Genomic DNA, 18,152 nt, shown 5'->3' on the forward strand with positions numbered 1-18,152 from the left:
CGTCACGACTGCCGAAAGGAGCCGAACTGCGATGCGCAGTATAGCGCCGACTCGCCGTTCGGCTCCTTCCGCCAATCGTGACGCTGCTTACGCGACGGGGGGAGCTCGTTTTTTAGTCAAAACGTTAATCACCGCCATGGTAGGAACGCCCACTCCCGCGGGACTCGCAACCCGGAGGACACGGGTGAATAGCTGTACCCAGGTATGTACAGCAGGCAAAAAAAAATTAATGGCATATTCGTATTGTAATGCGGGGGGGCAGTGTAATAGGGGGAAGTCGTTTTTATGGGTGAACCACCGCTTTAATAGCCTTCTACCCATTTGGGGAGGAGTTTAAACAAAAGTGGCCTATCCCCCCTGTGAATCCCGCAGTGTCCCACATTAACAGAGTATCCGCCATCTGAAAGGAGCTTTTGAGCAGAAAAAAAGATGTCTAAACGTGTGCATAAATGTATTCCAATGTCTAGAATAAATCAATATTCTAGCCATTTACATTTACACTCGAATGCACATAAATGTGCGCAGATAACTTTAGAGGCGTTCTTTCTGCCAAAGGATCCAAATAATAAGCAGTAGGAAGCCATTTGTAAAACACTGTTCTTCCAGGCTGGGTCTCTCTTCTCCCCATCTTTGCTGTGACTTTACTTTGTCAAACCATGGCTTACTAGTCAACATCTCTTGGGAATCTTGAAGCTGCTGCAGTTTATCCTTTGAAAGTTAAGGCTACAACCTTTTTTTTTTTCTGTGTTCTATAAGCAGTTTTCATGGTTTCCAGGAGGCTTCCTGGCCTATCTCCAGCATGGCTCTCATGTCAGCATACAGTACTCATGTAGGACACTTTTGTATAACGTGCTGGACTGCAGAACCTGCTTTATGTGGCCTATCTGGACTGCATGGCCTTTGAGTGACTGCATCTTTTCAGATCTACTCGTGAAACCAAAATTAAGGACTCTACTGGTGGCAAGAGCACTCATGTCTGCAGTTTCTTTCTTAGGTTTAATCCATGGACAAAGTCTACTACCTTGCCGTCTTAAGAAATATCCCTTTCACTTCTCCACTCCCACTCTCTTCTTGTCAAGACCCTTCAAGCTCGATTTCCAATTCGTTTGCATGGCCTGGGGCTCCATGTCTGCCAAATGCGCAGACGAGCTGCCTTCCACATAAGGGGGCATTTTTACTTTCAGGTTCTGTTAACAAGTGCAAATTATTGGACAGCTTGCATCTCATATGATTGAGTGTAGAAGGTGATATCCCAGGGCTTCTCTCTCGCCCCCTTCTCAATTTCTCATCTCTAAGCATCCTGTGTTTCTGTACAGATTAGCAGATCCTCATTTAATGTTTTCTGACCCAATGTGACCAAACAGTTTCAAGGATTCTACTCCAGCTTGTCCATCATTCCTAAACCCAAAGGGGGCATCTGGCTCCTTGGATCAAAGAGCTAAGTGTATTCATTTAAGCTCAGCCATTCTGCATGGAATCTACCAGGTCTGTCATTGTTTTTCTTCACCTCCTATCAAAATCAGAGATACGTACCTACATATCTTATATTCCTCTGCACCACTACCCATTAGTGGCCCTTCCATTCAGCCTATTATCTGCACCACAGGTGTTCACTTAGTTGCACAGACTCCGTTTGACAATGGGTCTGTTTCCAGACATTATAGTGATGGATCCTGAACCTTCAGAAATCCGCATTGGGACAGACTTGTTTGGTCCTAGTCCCAGACACAGCTCAGGCCAGGGTCTTTGCATTAACTGCACATGCATAGGTGTAAACGGACTGTAGTGCGTTTCTACAAAATTCATGTGAACCTAACCTTTGTCATACTTGCTTACTAGTTAATGCTCTACCCTTAAGTGGGAGAATTAAAACGAAATACAAATCACATGCATACAATTAAAAAACATTATTGCAAAAAGAGAATAAAAAAAAAAGTACATCATAGAACTATTCCTGGGTATGTCAGTAAAGTAGAGATAATGGAAAATTGTTTTAAATACCATTGTTTTTCTTTCATGTCACCAATCCATGGCAGCATACATGTTGTAGTAGCTCTGCCTACACTTCCACCCATATATATGCTGCCAGGAAAACAGAAAACATTTGACCATGTATGGCAGCAAACAAGGGAGCGGAAGTAGACGTTGCTACTACCACGTGTATGCTGCTACGTTGGAGTCACGTAAAAAAAAGAATTACAAATCATTCATATTAAACACAGGCACACATTTCACCTGAATTAACATCTGAGGCATTCCGGACTGGAGTTTCAAAAGCCACAATGCCTCATTCTCCAAGCATGGGATTGTAGGCTGCAATATTCCAAACAAAAACAAACACACCAAATGAATGGAGGAAACATGACCGCGGCACTTTATTGTTTTAAATAATTAACAAAATTAATTTTATAAAATCTTTCAAGATCTGCATTTGAAGCAATAAATCTGCTCAGTCTTCATGACTCAAGCATAAATTATTAAACAGTCCCCCTTGAAACAAGGTGACAATCCTCTTAAAGTGCCAGCGACGAAGGGTGGGAGGGAGGCAAGCTTGTAATGTTGCTGCCGACCACTCTGAGGGAAGACTGCTGAGAGAAGCCCCTTTTATAGGGAATTTCATGATTCTGGAATGTTCTGGAGAAAACTAGAGCTTTCTAAAAAGGGCAAAAGAAATATTATAGTACAACTGAGGCAGAAATTGTTGCCGCCTTAAGCATTAGAAGGCATACGTAAAGGGGCAATCTAAAATACACTAATGCTGAGGCAAAATGCTGTTGCCATTTTAAGCAATAGGAAAGCAACAGCAAGCCCATGAAAGGTGGGCCCAAATTTATTGAGCCTCCTTTTTCCCCATTCCTCTCTGTGTTATGAAAAGAAAATATAGACCTATCACCCCACTGTTCTTGCAAAAAGTGTTGAGACACATTAGGGGGCTGAGAAAAAGGAGCAGGACACAGCCTAGAATTCATTAAAAGTGGCATAGACTCTCTTTAAAATTCTATTGGTGCAGCCAATAGATTTATGTACCTATCGAGAACAGGTATATGAATCTGTTGCATGAAATGGGGGCAACACTCAGGATGGGGTCTCCATTACCACGGCTGTGCATCATAGGTAACTCATTCCTGGCCCTATCCAGCTGAGCCAGGGGATTTCCTAGCTAACAGTTGGCTGGTGTCATTGTCCAATTATGTCCATTGCCATTTTTGGGTAATCACATCAACCAGCATTCCCACCTATTTGTTTATTATTGTCTGGCGCCCAGAGAATCTCCCATCTGTCAACTGAATGGTGGGGGTGGTTCATCAGATGCTATGATGGTGGGAGCTGCTGGCTTCATAGCAACCAAGGAGCCTTATGCGGAAAGCTGTAATTTTCTTGACCACTTACCAGCATGTACATTCCCCATGTACATCATCGGCATCTCTCAGAGCTGGTTATAAAGTGTTGCTAAACCCACAACAGTAAAACCAGTCTGTATATGCAGCATAGCATGCTTGTTATACTTACTGTAGAACTTAAAGGAAAAAATTTTTTTTGCTGAAATGACTGTTTACAGGGTATAGAGACATAATAGTTAACTGATTAATTTTAAAAACGATTAAAAATAGATAAAAATCAATCATATAATGTGCCTCTTAGATGCAAAAACGAAACTGAAACTAGTTTAGTCTTTGCATGTTATTTTATGCCTCTGTGCTGGACAGTGCCATAGAGAGTCATGGCTGGGAAAACGAAACTAAACTCTCCCATGACTTTTTTCATAAGGAGCCAGACAACCAGCAAGTGTCCAGAACAGAGTAGTATTACAGCAACATCAGAGCAAAAACGAGCAATGAGGACACGAAACCAGGACTGCAGAAAAGTAAAGGAAGCTATTTAGCTAGAAAAAAAAATTCCTTTAGTGACCCTTTAAGGGGTTAATCCTCTACATTGTGTAAAAAATGTTATCCTGTATTCACAGATCCTTCCCTCCTGCACCGTCTATCTGGGGAAGGCCAGCTAACACAGGCAGGGTAGCCGACCTGCACATGCTCAGTTGTGTCTTTTATGCTGGAGAGAACAGTTACTTGTTCTCAGAGCTAGCCAGGTCACATGATATTGACATCACACATGTGGGCATGTATAAAGGCTGCAGTAGAAATCTCCTCCTTCCTGGACTCTCAGCGCTGGAGAAACTGTTCATGTAACCGTGGTATACAGATCATCCAATATATAGGCAGTATTTCAATGTAAAAAGAAAATTTTATATGTAATTTTAATGTAAAAAGTAATATTTTCATATTACTGGGTTTAGTAAAACTTTAATTATCGCCAGTTTTCTTATCTGTGTAATGGCAGTAAATATTTTTGAAACTGCTGTAGCCATTGAAACAGATTCTAAAAGTTTCAGTAATAATAATTACCTCAATCTGGTGCATGTGCTGGAAAGCTTTACAAAACTGTCACAAGGCTTTCCTAAATGACCGTATTTATCGGCGTATACCGCGCACTTTTTTGCCCTGAGAATCAGGGCAAAATCGTGGGTGCGCGATATACGCCGATACCCGCGCCGTGTTTGAATGCCTGCGCCGACATATACCGAGCGCAGTACACTTGGGTACATTCGGCCAGGCTCGGCTTCGCTCGTAGTCACGCTCTGTGACGTTTATGCGCGAGAAGCCGAGCCTGGCCGAATATACCCGAGTGTACTGCGCTCGGTATACGGCGGCGGAGGCTTCGTAATGAGCGCGGGAAGCAGGGATTTGACATGAAGACAGCACGGGAGAAGCCGGGAGGACACCACTGGGGCCGCAGACGGACGCCGGACCGGACGAGGCCGCCGGGCAAGACACCAAAACTGTTAGTAGTAAAATGTTTTTTTTACAGGATTTTAGGGTCAAAATTAGGGGTGCGCGCAATACCCCGATAAATACGGTATGTACAGTTGTATTCAAAATTATTCAACCCCCACTGAAATTGATTGTTTTGCCCAGTTTGACATTGATTTTGATCATTCAGTCATCCTGCTTACAATTAAATCAAAGAGGCACGTGTAGGTCAGACAAATATAACATAACATTTATAATGAAATAACCACAAATGTCTTTTCTGTGCTCACATCATTATCAGTTTTATTCAACCCCCAAGTGACATTCAATCTTAGTACAATATCCTTTTACAGTTATAACAGCTTTTAAACGTGAAGCATAGCTTGACACAAGTGTCTTGCAGCGATCTACGGGTATCTTCGCCCATTCGTCATGGGCAAAAGCCTCCAGTTCAGTCACATTCTTAGGCTTGCGCACTGCAGCTGCTTTCTTTAAGTCCCACCAGAGGTTCTCAATTGGATTTAAGTCTGGTGACTGCGATGGCCACTCCAAAATGTTCCAGCCTTAATTCTGCAACCATGCTCAAGTGGACTTGGAGGTATGCTTGGGATCATTGTCCTGTTGAAAGGTCCAACATCTCCCAAGCCTCAGGTTTGTGACGGACTGCATCACATTGTTATCCACTATCTCCTGGTACTGAAGAGAATTCATGGTACCTTGCACATGCTGAAGCTTCCCTGTACCTGCAGAAGCTAAACAGCCCCAAAGCATGATTGACCCCCCGCCATGCTTCACAGTAGGCAAGGTGTTCTTTTCATCATAGGCCTTGTTCTTCCTCCTCCAAACATAGCGTTCATCCATGGGCCCAAACAGTTCTAATTTTGTTTCATCAGTCCACAGAACACAATCCCAAAACTTCTTGTGGTTTGTCCACATGACTTTTGGCATACTGGAGTCGACTCTTCTTATTCTTTGGAGACAGCAAGGGGGTGCGCCTGGGAGTTCTGGCATGGAGGCCTTCATTACGCAGTGTGCGCCGTATTTTCTGAGCAGAAATTTCAGTACCCACATCTGACAAATCTTTTCTCAGTTCCTCAACAGTCACACGGGGACTTTTCTCCACTCTACGCTTCAGGAAGCACACAGCAGTCTAAGTCAGCATCTTCTTTCTGCCACGACCAGGTAGCGTTTCAACAGTGCCCTTTGCCTTGAATTTGCTAATGATGCTTCCTATGGTGTCTCTTGGTATGTTTAACATCTTTGCAATCTTCTTATAGCCATTGCCCTTCCTGTGAAGAGTAATCACCTCTTCTCTTGTCTTCCTGGACCATTCTCTTGACTTCACCATGTTTGTAACCACACCAGTAAATGTCTAGAAGGAGCTGAGTATCAAAGTCATTTTAAAGCTGCCTAATTGGTGCTTATTAGGCTTTATTGCTGCTCCCTGACATCCACAGGTGTTTTCAATACCTGATTGAAAACACTTCAATGAACCTCTGTTCTTCAGAGTGGTAGTCTTTAAGGGGTTGAATAATTGTGTAAATGAAGAATTCACAAAAGAAACATTTACTACTGTATTACAAAACCAATTGATGTCATTTTAGTTGCATATGGTTCTTTAAGAAGTCCTTGTAGGATTTCATTCAGAATACAATTACAAATGTACACTAAATTCCCTAAAACCCTTTACAGCATTGGGGGGTTGAATAATTTTGAACACAACTGTACAGGCTGTATGAAAGGTCCTATACTGCCAAACAGTGTCAGAACTGCTTTATTAAATTCCCTTAGAAAGCCCCTCGGAAAAAAATAAAATAATGGATTCTACTCATTTCCTACTTTACTTACTCAAGTGTATCTCTAGACAAAACTTTCTAGGTTAGAATAAAGTATGGTGTGCGCTCTACTACGGACTTCCTAACTTATTATGACATCTGGCCAATGTTAGTAAGGTTGTTAGTAAGTCCTCTCTAACCATAATTTGTAATATCGTACTAGATTTTGTGGGAGGTAGTTGGATTGAAGACACACTTCTCTGACAAGGGCAGATTAGGCTGATTTTTTTTTTTTAAGTGCTGATATGTGTGCCTAAATATAACCCAGCAGCTGCTATGTGGTTCCTTCCATATATGTCTGGGCCCTTTAACCTCACAGCTCCACTACACAGCAGATCGTATTGTGACGCCGAGCCATCCTCCTGGAACTGGTAAGTCTGCACACTCATTTGTTTCATGGATCATTTTTATGTCCTAACTGAAAAGTTTATTTCAACACCCAAGATCATTAGTTTGCAAGACACATTGTTTGGTACATTGTCTTGGATTTCTAATTGTATTTATATTTTCTATGAAAGTTATTACATTTATATCTTACTGATGGTTGATCGGCATGTAGTTTTGCCAGTTAGCAAGATGCACTTTATATGGCTGGTCACTGTGGTTCACACTTGAGCTTCTTCAAGCATTTGTTTTTTTTCCTTTGGGTTGCAACATTTTTGTTGTATTTTTGTTTTTATTATTATTACTTTTAAAGGCCTTGTACACACAGGTGCATAAATATCCACAGACTAGTGTCATATTTAGATCAGTAAAAAACGTTGCCTTACGGCTCTGTATTTTACACATGAGTGTTGTATAAGCGTATGCATGTAAATCGCACCTCCCCTTTGAATGGTAGATTATTATTATTTTGCCATTCTGGGAGCTAGAAGGATCTCTGCACATATATGCATGTGAACACGCACTATACAGGCCATACTCACTTTTTTTGCACAGGAAATTTTAGTCAAGAAAATCTGGAGGTCATTTACACTAAGATTCACGTAGGAGATACGACGGTGTATCTCCAGCTACGCCGTCGTATCTCTGAGTGTGAGGCGTCGTATCTTGGCGCCTGATTCAAAGAATCAGATACGCCAAAATTTCTCTAAGATACGGCCAGCGCAGGTCTCCTACGCCGTCGTATCTTAACTGCATATTTACGCTGGCCGCTAGGGGCGTGTACGCTGATTTACGCCTAGAATATGTAAATCAGCTAGATACGCCTATTCACGAACGTACGCCCTGCCGACGCAGTACAGATACGCCGTTTACGTTAGTTTTTTTCCGGTGTAAAGTTACCCCTGCTATATGAGGCGCAGCCAATGTTAAGTATAGACGTCGTTCCCGCGTCGAATTTAGAAAATTTTACGTCGTTTGCGCAAGTCGTCTGTGAATGAGGCTGGACGTAATTTACGTTCACGCCGAAACCAATACGTCCTTGCGGCGTACTTTGGAGCAATGCACACTGGGATATTCCACGGACGGCGCATGCGCCGTTCGTGAAAAACGTCAATTACGTCGGGTCACAAGTTATTTACATAAAACACGCCCCCCTGTTCCACATTTGAATTAGGCGGGCTTACGCTGGCCTATTTACGCTACGCCGCCGCAACTTACGGAGCAAGTGCTTTGAGAATACTGCACTTGCCCGTCTAAGTTGCGGAGGCGTAATGTAAATAGGATACGTTACGCCCGCACAAAGATACGCCGATCTACGTGAATCTGGGCATATATTGTCAAAAGTATAGGGTCGTTTCTGGGACCTTGCTGTGTGCACATTTGGTGGAGGGGGGATTATGGTGTGGGGTTGTTTTTCTAGGGGTTGGCCTTAGCCCCTTGGTTCCAGTGAAGGGAATTTTTAAGGCATCAGCATACATTTTGGACAATTTCATGCTCCCAACTTTGTGGGAACAGTTTGGGGATGGCTCCTACATGTTCCAACACACCAGTACACAAAGCAAGGTCCATTAAGACATGGATGAGCGAGTTTGGGGTGGAGGAACTTGACTGACCTGCACAGAGTCCTTACCGCAACCCTATTGAACACCTTTGGGATGAATTAGAGCGGAGACTGCGAGCCAGGCCTTCTTGTCCACAACAGTGCCTGACCTCATAAACATGCTTCTGGAAGAATGGTCAAATAGACACATAGGGCCAGATTCACAAAGAGATACGCCGACGTAACTCGGAATCTAAGCCCGTCGTATATTTACGTGTATGCTCAAACTGAGATACACTTAAACCTACCTAAGATACGACTGCCTGCGCCGTCGTATCTTGGGGTGCAATATTTTCGCTGGCCGCTAGGTGGCGCTTCCATTGAGTTTGGCGTAGAATATGCAAATGAGTAGATACTCCGATTCACGAACGTTTGCCCGTCGCAGTAAAGATACGCCGTTTCCGTAAGAGATACGCCGCGTAAAGATAAACATGCCCCCTAGGTGGCGTAGCCAATGTTAAGTATGGCCGTCGTTCCCTCATTCAAAATTTTACGTTGTTTGCGTAAGTCGTCCGTGAATGGGGCTGGACGTAATTTACGTTCACGTCGAAACCAATACGTCCTTGCGGCCTACTTTGCCACAATGCACACTGGGATATGTACACGGACGGCGCATGCGCCGCTCGTAAAAAACGTCAATCACGTCGGGTCACCATTCATTTAAATAAAACACGCCCCCCTCATCCTCATTTAAATTACGCGCGCTTACGCTGGCCCTATTTACGCTACGCCGCCGTAACTTAGGAGGCAAGTGCTTTGTGAATACAGCACTTGCCTCTCTGACTTACGGCAGCGTAGCGTAAATAGGATACGCTGCGCCGCTGTAACAATGCGCGCCCCTACTTACCTGGCAGGGGAGACACCATGATCATGAAGGTGGTTCTCCCAGGGCGAGGCACGGCTATTGCACACTCTAGGCCGTGCTGATCGTGGTTGTCTTCCCTGCCGCTTCTCGGCCTTTTGGCTGGGACTGGGTGTGGTATCTGTCCTTATCAGTTGTCAGCGGAGCGCTGAAGCACCTCCTACATGGGGAGGGTGGATGCATTCCAATTAAGTCATTGCACCTGGAAGGATGGTTTCAGCAGGGACTACGCTGTGCTGCCCGACAGAATACTGGGAGCCGGCCCATGGTTGAGTCTGAGCCATCTGGAAGGGTGCTCCTGGTGAGGATGGGTACTGCGCTTGGTCTTGGTCTTTTTGCCGAGTTCTAGTCTGGCCTTCTGGCTGGCTGGTGTAAGTGCTATCTCTGTCAGCGATCCGGTTGGAGGAGCTGGTAATGCCCTGGGATAAGACGGGGTAGAGCCATGCAAATCCGCTGGGTTGACGGAGGGTCTGGAGGGGCTAGTATTGGTGGAGGCTGTTATCTGAGCGGCAGTTCTCCCCAAGAAAACCTTGAAGGGCTCTCTAGCTGGCAGGGGTGGAGGGCTGCACTGGCCGGTCGGGGGGTCGGATATGGAACGAAAAGCCTATGGTGCATGTGCCCCTGGAGTGGCAGTCCAGGGGTATCTGAAGATCACTGTGTGTGAGGGACACATTGATTTAAGATACCACGGTCACTGCACCAGATACACGCTTTTTTTTAGCACCTGCCTCCTGGGCCGGGCCTTTTGGCTAGGACCGGAGGAATTTTTTATTCCTGGCCGGAGGGCCTGGTCATTGTTTCACCACAATGGCCACTTCTTTCACTCTCCTCTCCACTATCCCTTCCCCCACTTTATTTTATTTAAGCCTGTGTTTGTCACTTTTTTGTCTTTTTTTGTTGTGCACGTTTTGTCACTGTGTGATTAGTAGGGTGCGGGTCCTCGGGCCAGCCCTGAACGTCTTGGGAGTGGGTGGACATGGCCTTCTGGCTTAGTTCGCCTGCTCTCATGGGGTCTCCCTTCGGGGGAGCCCCACCTAGTACTGGGAGGGTTCTGTTTCGGCAGTCCCTCCGAGGAAGTTGGGTCCGTGTCGGCTTCGGTTGCTCGGACCACAGTACCTCAGTCCCCGTCTGGAGCCTAACGCCCCGGGGGATCAGGGTTTGGGTCCCTCTTCACAGGAGGACCACTTGACGTTGCACCCGTCTGCACGTTTTTGTGAACACTCTTTATGTGTGTGCACATTTTTTCTGCACCGGGTGGAGTTTTTTGGGTGTGTTCACACGCCATAGGCTTTTCAAAAAAAAAAAAAAAACAATGCGCGCCCCTACCCGAATCCGGCCCATAGACACACTCCTAAATCTTGTGGACAGTCTTCCCAAAAGATTTGAAGTGGTTATAGCTGCAAAGGGTGGGCCAACACAATATTGAACACTACGGATGAAGACTGGGATGCCAATAAAGTTCATGTAAAGGCAGATGTCCCAATACTTTTGACAATATAGTTAGTATATCAGTTCTTTGTGCAAGCACTCTTTTTGGCTTTTTTTATGCCTATTTGTACGTGCATTTTTTGAGAATTTAAGCTCGAGTATTTTAGTTTTAGGCAATGGAAAGCTATTTACTAGAGAAAGAGAGGGAAAAAATTGTGCAAAAAAAAAAAAAAAAAAGCATGTTTTCAGGGGCTTCCACCTCTCCCACCGACGATAACGGTGATCTTGCGGCGAATCCGTCGCAGAGACCACCATTATCGTTTACAGAACTGCCGCCTGAAGAAAAGGAAGAGATGGATAACTCGGTTGTGGCAGCAGCTGCTGTCATTACCAAGATATCCCTCTTCAAAGTAGGGACATATATAGTTGTGCGGCGGTCCTTAAGTGGTTAAGTGTGAGTATAATGGAACTGAATATAACGGAATTCTCAATGAGTGTTGAAGTGCTTTGGGAAATGTGCTTAGGTGTGAACTGGACATTTTCCAGAGAGATATATATATAATGTGTATCTCTTACTCAGAAAGGATTTTTTTTTTTTTTTTTTATAATAAGAAGAATTCATTTGAATTCACTTTGCTGGAGTCAGGCCAGTACCAGATGAGTTCTGGTTGCTCTGGGTTACTTCACATAAAAGCTAAACATTCAGAACAACTTTCCGAATAAAGCTTTATGTGTCCACAAGTATAGCTGTATGTGAACATCTGTGAGGATTTCTAGCCTGTCTATGATTTTTCTTCCATAGTCTCCACAATTACTGCGTCATCTGGATCCATCTGTGGTCGCGCGCCATGCCGGGAGTGGATACTACAACGCTAACTGATCTGAACCCCGAATGTCTTCTGCATTTGTTTTCCTTCCTGGACAAGGACAGTAAGAAACGCCTGTCACAAACATGTCACAAGTTGATGGACATTTTCCAGGAGCCTTCAGTATGGAAACTGCTAAATTTCAGCTCCCCATCTGAACTGAACAAGAAGAATTTTGTTTTGGGACCAGCTCTGAAATCGTTGTCCATTTGTTGGTATTCCAGCCGGGTAAAAATCTGCAACGTTGAAGACTGGGTGAAAACCACTCTCCAAAAATCCATGTGCAGCCACCATCTTAATACCGTCAGCGACTTCCTGCTCCAGGTGTCCAAGAGGTAATGCCAAATTCACCACTGGGTTAAGCTGGACATAAAATATACTGGAAGTAGAGACACTGGTACCCTGACTAGGCTGGGCAAAGTAACAGTGTCTCCGCGAAGGAGAACCCCATTAATTCAACTTGCCTACATTCCCCCACTCAGTGTTGCCAACCTACCAGATTGAAATTTACTGGCACGACACCCGAAATTTACTGGTGCAGCCACGTTTTTGCTGGCATTTCAAAAAAGCTACTAAATTACGTTTTTAGGTGCAAATTTCAGTATTACAAACAAGTACGCTAGGCAAATAGCAATGTGATTTAAGGTAGATATTAAGGTAAAAAAACATATTTTTGTTATTTTCGATATAATAAGGGAAAGTTATTTAGTCACATCACCCCCTGCCTCCATCCCCCTCTGCCACCAACACCCCCTGCCTTCACCCCTCTCTGCGGTGCCGCAATCTCCTCCTGCCTCCAATCTCCTCCTGCCTCCAATCTCCCCCAGGCCCCCTGCCTCCAATCCCCCTCTGCCTCCAATCACCTCCTGCCTCCATCGTCCCCTGCCTTCATCCCCCTCTGCGGTGCCAACATCCCATGTCTCCATCCCTCACCCTCTGCGGTGCCACCATCCCCCTCTGCAGTGCCACCAACACCCCCTGCCTCCAATCTCTCCCTGCCTTCATCCCTCTCTGCAGTGCCACCGCAGCCACCATCACCCCCTGCCTCCAATCTCCATGCGCAGTTCCAAGCTGAACCGATCTCGGCTATTTTTACTGGCACATTCCCGCAACCACGGACATTTACGAACGGGGGAAAAAGTGCCCGTTTTAACGAACTGTCCATAAAAATATTAACGGTTGGCAACACTGCCCCCACTGCTCCTTCCATCACAGCTGCCAACACCGGTATGGAAGAGCATGTGACCTTTCCCCCTGTGATACCGCTCAGGGCGTACGACGGAGGGAAATGCTCACTTCCCCCGGGTCACTAGCACTGCTAAATGTCCTATTGGGGGTATTTCACTTCACTTTCTGTCCCATTGCCAAAACAGGAAATCCCAGTGTTTTACCAGAACTATGATCCCCATTGAAAGAATTAATCTATATTCTTGTTCTGGTGACAGCCTCTGTGCTGACAGTAAACCAATCAAAGAAGGTGAATCTCCCTGATTGGGGGCACAGATTGCAATAAAAAAATCTGACAGGTGTTCTAATCTCTCTCCACTCTATCCAAAAAGAAAAGAGTTTCCTTTAGTTATACTATAAAGTGTAATTACCACTTGCTGACCATGCTATAGCCAAATGACGGCTACAGCGTGGCCGGCTAGTTCTAGGGAACCGTCATATGACAGCCTCCCGTTATCACAGGTGGCACACTCTACAAATACTGCAGCTGCTGACTTTTAGAAAATAGACACTTACCTGTCCAGGGTGCCTGCAATGTTGGCAGCCAAGGCTGAGCAATTGCTCGTCTCTCGGCTGCTCCTACCGCCATCCTCTGTGAGGGAATCAGGAAGTTAAGCGTTGTGGCTTCACTGCCCGGTACCTTACTACGCATGCGCGATCTGTGCTCTCACTGGTCCCTTCTGTCTTCTGAGACCAGTGTGTTTCCCAGAAGACAGCGGGGGGGTGACGCGAAGAGGCGTGACTCCCGTAGCAGTCTTTTCCCGGAAGTGGTGCAAATACCTGTATTATACAGGTATCTGTACCCCCCTCCCCCCTGAAAGGAGCCAAATGTGACACCAGAGGGGGGGGGGGGAGGTATCGGAAAGGGGAGGTTCAATTTTTGTGTGGTCCTCTACTTTAAGGTAAAGAGCCAATCGGAGGCTCTTTGCCACGTGATCAGCTGTGTCCAATCACAGCTGATCACAGATATAAACAGAAGCCAGTTATCGGCACTCCTTTTCTCATGCTGACAGCGTGAGGATAGAAGGGAGCTGATAACCAGCATGTTCTGCTTATGAAAGAAGTCCCATCAGTGTCACCTATCAATGCCCATCAGTGAAAAATAAAAATTACCCGTTTGCAAAATTTTGAAAACTATGAAAAAATATTGTTTTTTTGGTCTTCGTTTATTTAGCAAAAAAGTAAAAACCCAGTGGTGATTAAATGCCACCAAAAGAAAGCTTGATTTGAGCGGAAAAATGTAAAACGTTTTGTTTGGGTACAGTGTTGCATGACCACGCAATTGTCAGTCAAAATGTGACGGCACTGAAAGCTGAAAATATGCCTGGGCAGGAAGGGGGTAAAAGTGTCGGGCAGGGAAATGGTTAAACCCAACACTACATATATTGCAGCTTACCAGTCCTTATATGTGGTGGCTGTATTCCTTTTTCCCAGCCTTTATCCTGTTATTGTGTGTCTTCATATGACCCCCCTGTAATTCATAGTACTGTCAGACCGCGTACACACGGTCGGTCCAAACCGATGAAAACGGCCTGAAGTCCAGTTTCATCGGTCCAAACCGACCGTGTGTACGGCCCATCGGTCTGTTGTCCTTCGGACAAAAATTAGAGAACTTGCTTTAAAATTGAACCGATGGACGGCTGACCATCGGTCCAAATCGGTGGTTAGTACACAAAAGCATCGGTTCAAAACCCGCGTATGCTCAGAATCAAGTAGACACATGCTTGGAAGCATTTAACTTCGTTTTTTCAGCACGTCGGGTGTTTTACGTCACCGCGTTCTGACCCGATCGGTTTTTGGAACGATGGTGTGTACGCACATCAGACCACTTCACAGGTGAACCGATGAAAACGGTCCGTCGGACCATTCTCATCGGATTGACCGATCGTGTGTACGCGGCCTCAGAGTAGCACTAAACAGGAGGGGAGAGCAGAAAGATGACCAATGTGCTGAGTCTCTTTCAGTCATACACATTTAGATGATTCAGATGGATCCATAAAGCAGGCCTTCAACCAAAGTGCCGCTTACCAGCCCCTTTTTTCACACCTTTTTTTTTCGGGGAGTAGGTATCTTTTTTTTGACCGGTACCAACTTCCACTTCTTCAATCGTCACCTTAGGTGAGGATAATGTCAATTTGGCCTTCCTTTCCTCCACCTACAGCCTTCTGGGACATGTCACACATCCCAGGAGGCTGTAGGACCAGATTAACTGTGCAGTGTAATCTCGCCCATGCTCAGTGGGGAGCCGGCTGTGAGACATCAGGAAGTCACTGCTGGCTCCCACATTAAAGGTAGTGGAGGGATCAGTCCGACAAAGAATCATAAGAAGACGGCTCTGGATTTTATTGGCTGGTAACTACATGTCTGTTAAAAGGCAGTAGTTACAGTATTTGTAGCTGTTGACTTGTAATCTTTAGGAAGCCCTGGGTGAAGCTCCTCTTTAACCAATCTGTCCTGTCTGACAATGGTGCTTGGATCACAAGACTGGCTGAAATATTACAAATCATTCGGTAGGTCTATTTGGCTACTTGTCTAAGGCCGCGTACACACGATCAGTCCATCCGATGAGAATGGTCCGACAGGCCGTTTTCATCGGTTCACCGCTGAAGCAGACTGATTGTCTGATGTGTGTACACACACCATCGTTTTCAAAACCGATCGGGTCAGAACGCGGTGACGTAAAACACACGACTTGCTGAAAAAAACAAAGTTCAATGCTTCCAAGCATGTGTCGACTTGATTCTGAGTTTTGAACCGATGCATTTGTGTACTAACCATCAGTTTTTACCTATCGGTCAGCCGTCCATTGGTTCGATTTTAAAGCAAGTTCTCTTTTTTGGACAAGGACAACAGACCGATGGGGCGTACACACGGGCGGTTTGGACCGATGAAACTGAACTTCAGTCCGTTTTCATTGGTTTGGACCGATCGTGTGTACGCGGCCTTAGAGTTCCACTTTATGGAGAATCTTTTTACAAAGCATTAGATCCTCCACTGAAGGGACTTTCCTTCAGTCCTGGGTTGCAGGTTAAGCCAGATACATGGATCAAAATTTGTCCCGTTCAGCAGGAACTGGATACATTTCAATCCATGTGTGGGCTACCTGGTTGTACACAAGTTGATCCATCAATTGACTTATGTACATCCAACCTATTAGGTTTTTCCCAAACGAATAACACTGCTATGCAAGAATTACAAGTGGCTCATATCAAGACTCAGACACTTATACAAATACCATGTTAAAATTACAGCTTTAAAAAATGAAATAAAAATAAAAAAAATAACTGGGTGAAATGGTGTTTTTACATCTGTCAGAGAAAACTGGATGAATGGCTGCACACTCCGGAAGGATGCCAAAATCTTTATTGTAGTGATCAACAAACAAAAGAATATACAGCACAGCGAGCACCAGGAGATAAAAATGTTAACGCGTTCCACACAGATACCAGAACTTAATTGCTATGATTAAAACGCAGTTATCTGCGTGAAACGCGTTAACATTTTTATCTCCTGGTGCTCTTTGTGCTCTATAGGCTTTTATTTGTTGATCACGACAATAAAGATTTTGGCATCCTTCCGGAGTGTCCAACCATTCATCCATTTTTCCCTGTTGATCTCGGAGGCTCGTTGGGCGGGCACCTCTGCTTTGGAAGCAACGCTGGACTTGTAGCACTCATACCTTAATCAGTGTTTCTTCATCATTGGACTGTTTTTATTTTTTTTGTTCTAGGTGCCCAAATCTTCGGACGCTGACATTGTCGGGCTGTGCCCATGTGACCGATGAGCCTCTCCTCCAGATCATGAGACATTGCCCAGATCTTCAAAGTCTACAGCTGGAGAACTGCTCTGGGGTAACCGATAGACTGCTGGCCGTGGTCCCCTTGCGCTGTAGACGACTTCATACTCTTCATGTGAACTTCTGCAGAAACATAACAAAGAAAGGCCTCTCACTAGTGCGACAAGGATGTCCGGAGCTCACTCTACAGGCAGATCGGAGTGCAGACATGTTCACCGACAGGCTACCTAGTGAAAGCATTCCTATAAAGAGGAAACCAAGAAGACTCGTACTAGATGTGGACTGGATAGAAGCATAGTACTTTCCTAGGTCACAATCACCTAAATTAGGCTTGTACTGAGAAATACTTGGAAAGATGTTAGTTGCCTGGCTGTGGTGCTGATCCAAGCCTATGGAGAGAACAGACCCAAGACAAGTATGCAGCAAAAGTGAAATCAGAACTCCTGATATGTACTGTACACGTCTGGTCCAGGTTATGAAAGTGTTGAATTCAATAGTATAGCAGGACAGCCAAGCAACTAGCATCTTCAGAAGGATAACTTGGCAATGGCAGCCTTCATATTTTAAGCACAGGTTTCCTTTAGGCCGGATTCACACTAGTGCGGAGCGAATTCCAGCTCTGTTATCTCTGCAAAACATAAGAGCTGTTCAGCAGATCATCTCCATTTTAGCTGCGAATTTGGAGACCTGGGAGTGGAGGAGGGGGGGGGGTGTATTGAGTAGAATAAGGCCGGAATCACACTAGTGCTGTGCGAATTTCAGCTCTCTTATCTCTGCAGAGAGATAAGAGAAGTGTTCAGCAGATTAGCAACTTTTAGATGCGAATTTGGAGACCTGGGAGAAGTTGCGGGTGAGAGGAGAGTGGGGGAGAAGTGTATTGAGCTGAATGAGAGAAATTCCTGAACAAACCTGAACACATCTGCGAATCAGCTGCGTACCCATAGAAGATAATGGGCTTGAATTCGCACCTGAGCCGCACCGCAATGCCTAAAAGACGCACACGGTTTTACTGCAATGCGCAGTGCGAATGCATCGCACATATGTGAACCAGCCTCATTGAAAACAATGTATTTAGAAATGTTCTGCGTATTGGATGCGGTTTAAGCCACACTCAATTCGCATAGGTGTGAACCTGGCCTAAGAGAAATCCTGATGAGAAATTAACACATCTGCGAATCAGATGCGTGCCCATAGAAGATAATGAGCCTGAATTTGCACCTGAGCCGCACCGCAATGCCTAGAAAACGCACACGTTTTTTGGGCAATGCGCAGTGCGAATGCATCGCACATATGTGAACCAGCCTCATTGAAATTAATGCATTTAGAAATGTTCTGCGAATTGG

The 18,152-nt window shown here is 45.1% G+C and overlaps 1 protein-coding gene and 1 non-coding gene across 2 annotated transcripts; both read left to right on the forward strand.

Annotated features, from left to right (window-relative positions):
• Positions 1-6,712: 6,712 nt before the first annotated feature.
• On the forward strand, positions 6,713-17,460 carry FBXL22 (F-box and leucine rich repeat protein 22). Its single transcript, XM_040341518.1, has 3 exons — positions 6,713-7,017; positions 11,723-12,121; positions 16,744-17,460. The coding sequence occupies exons 1-3, from the start codon at positions 6,923-6,925 to the stop codon at positions 17,105-17,107; spliced, it is 858 nt and encodes a 285-aa protein (XP_040197452.1). The 5' UTR covers positions 6,713-6,922; the 3' UTR covers positions 17,108-17,460.
• Positions 9,470-9,628, forward strand: LOC120933896. The gene has a single exon (XR_005748153.1). It is a non-coding gene; the product is annotated as a U1 spliceosomal RNA (small nuclear RNA).
• Positions 17,461-18,152: the final 692 nt, after the last annotated feature.

The sequence above is a fragment of the Rana temporaria genome, chromosome 3 (genome assembly GCF_905171775.1).
Source record: "Rana temporaria chromosome 3, aRanTem1.1, whole genome shotgun sequence".
Lineage (NCBI taxonomy): Eukaryota > Metazoa > Chordata > Amphibia > Anura > Ranidae > Rana > Rana temporaria.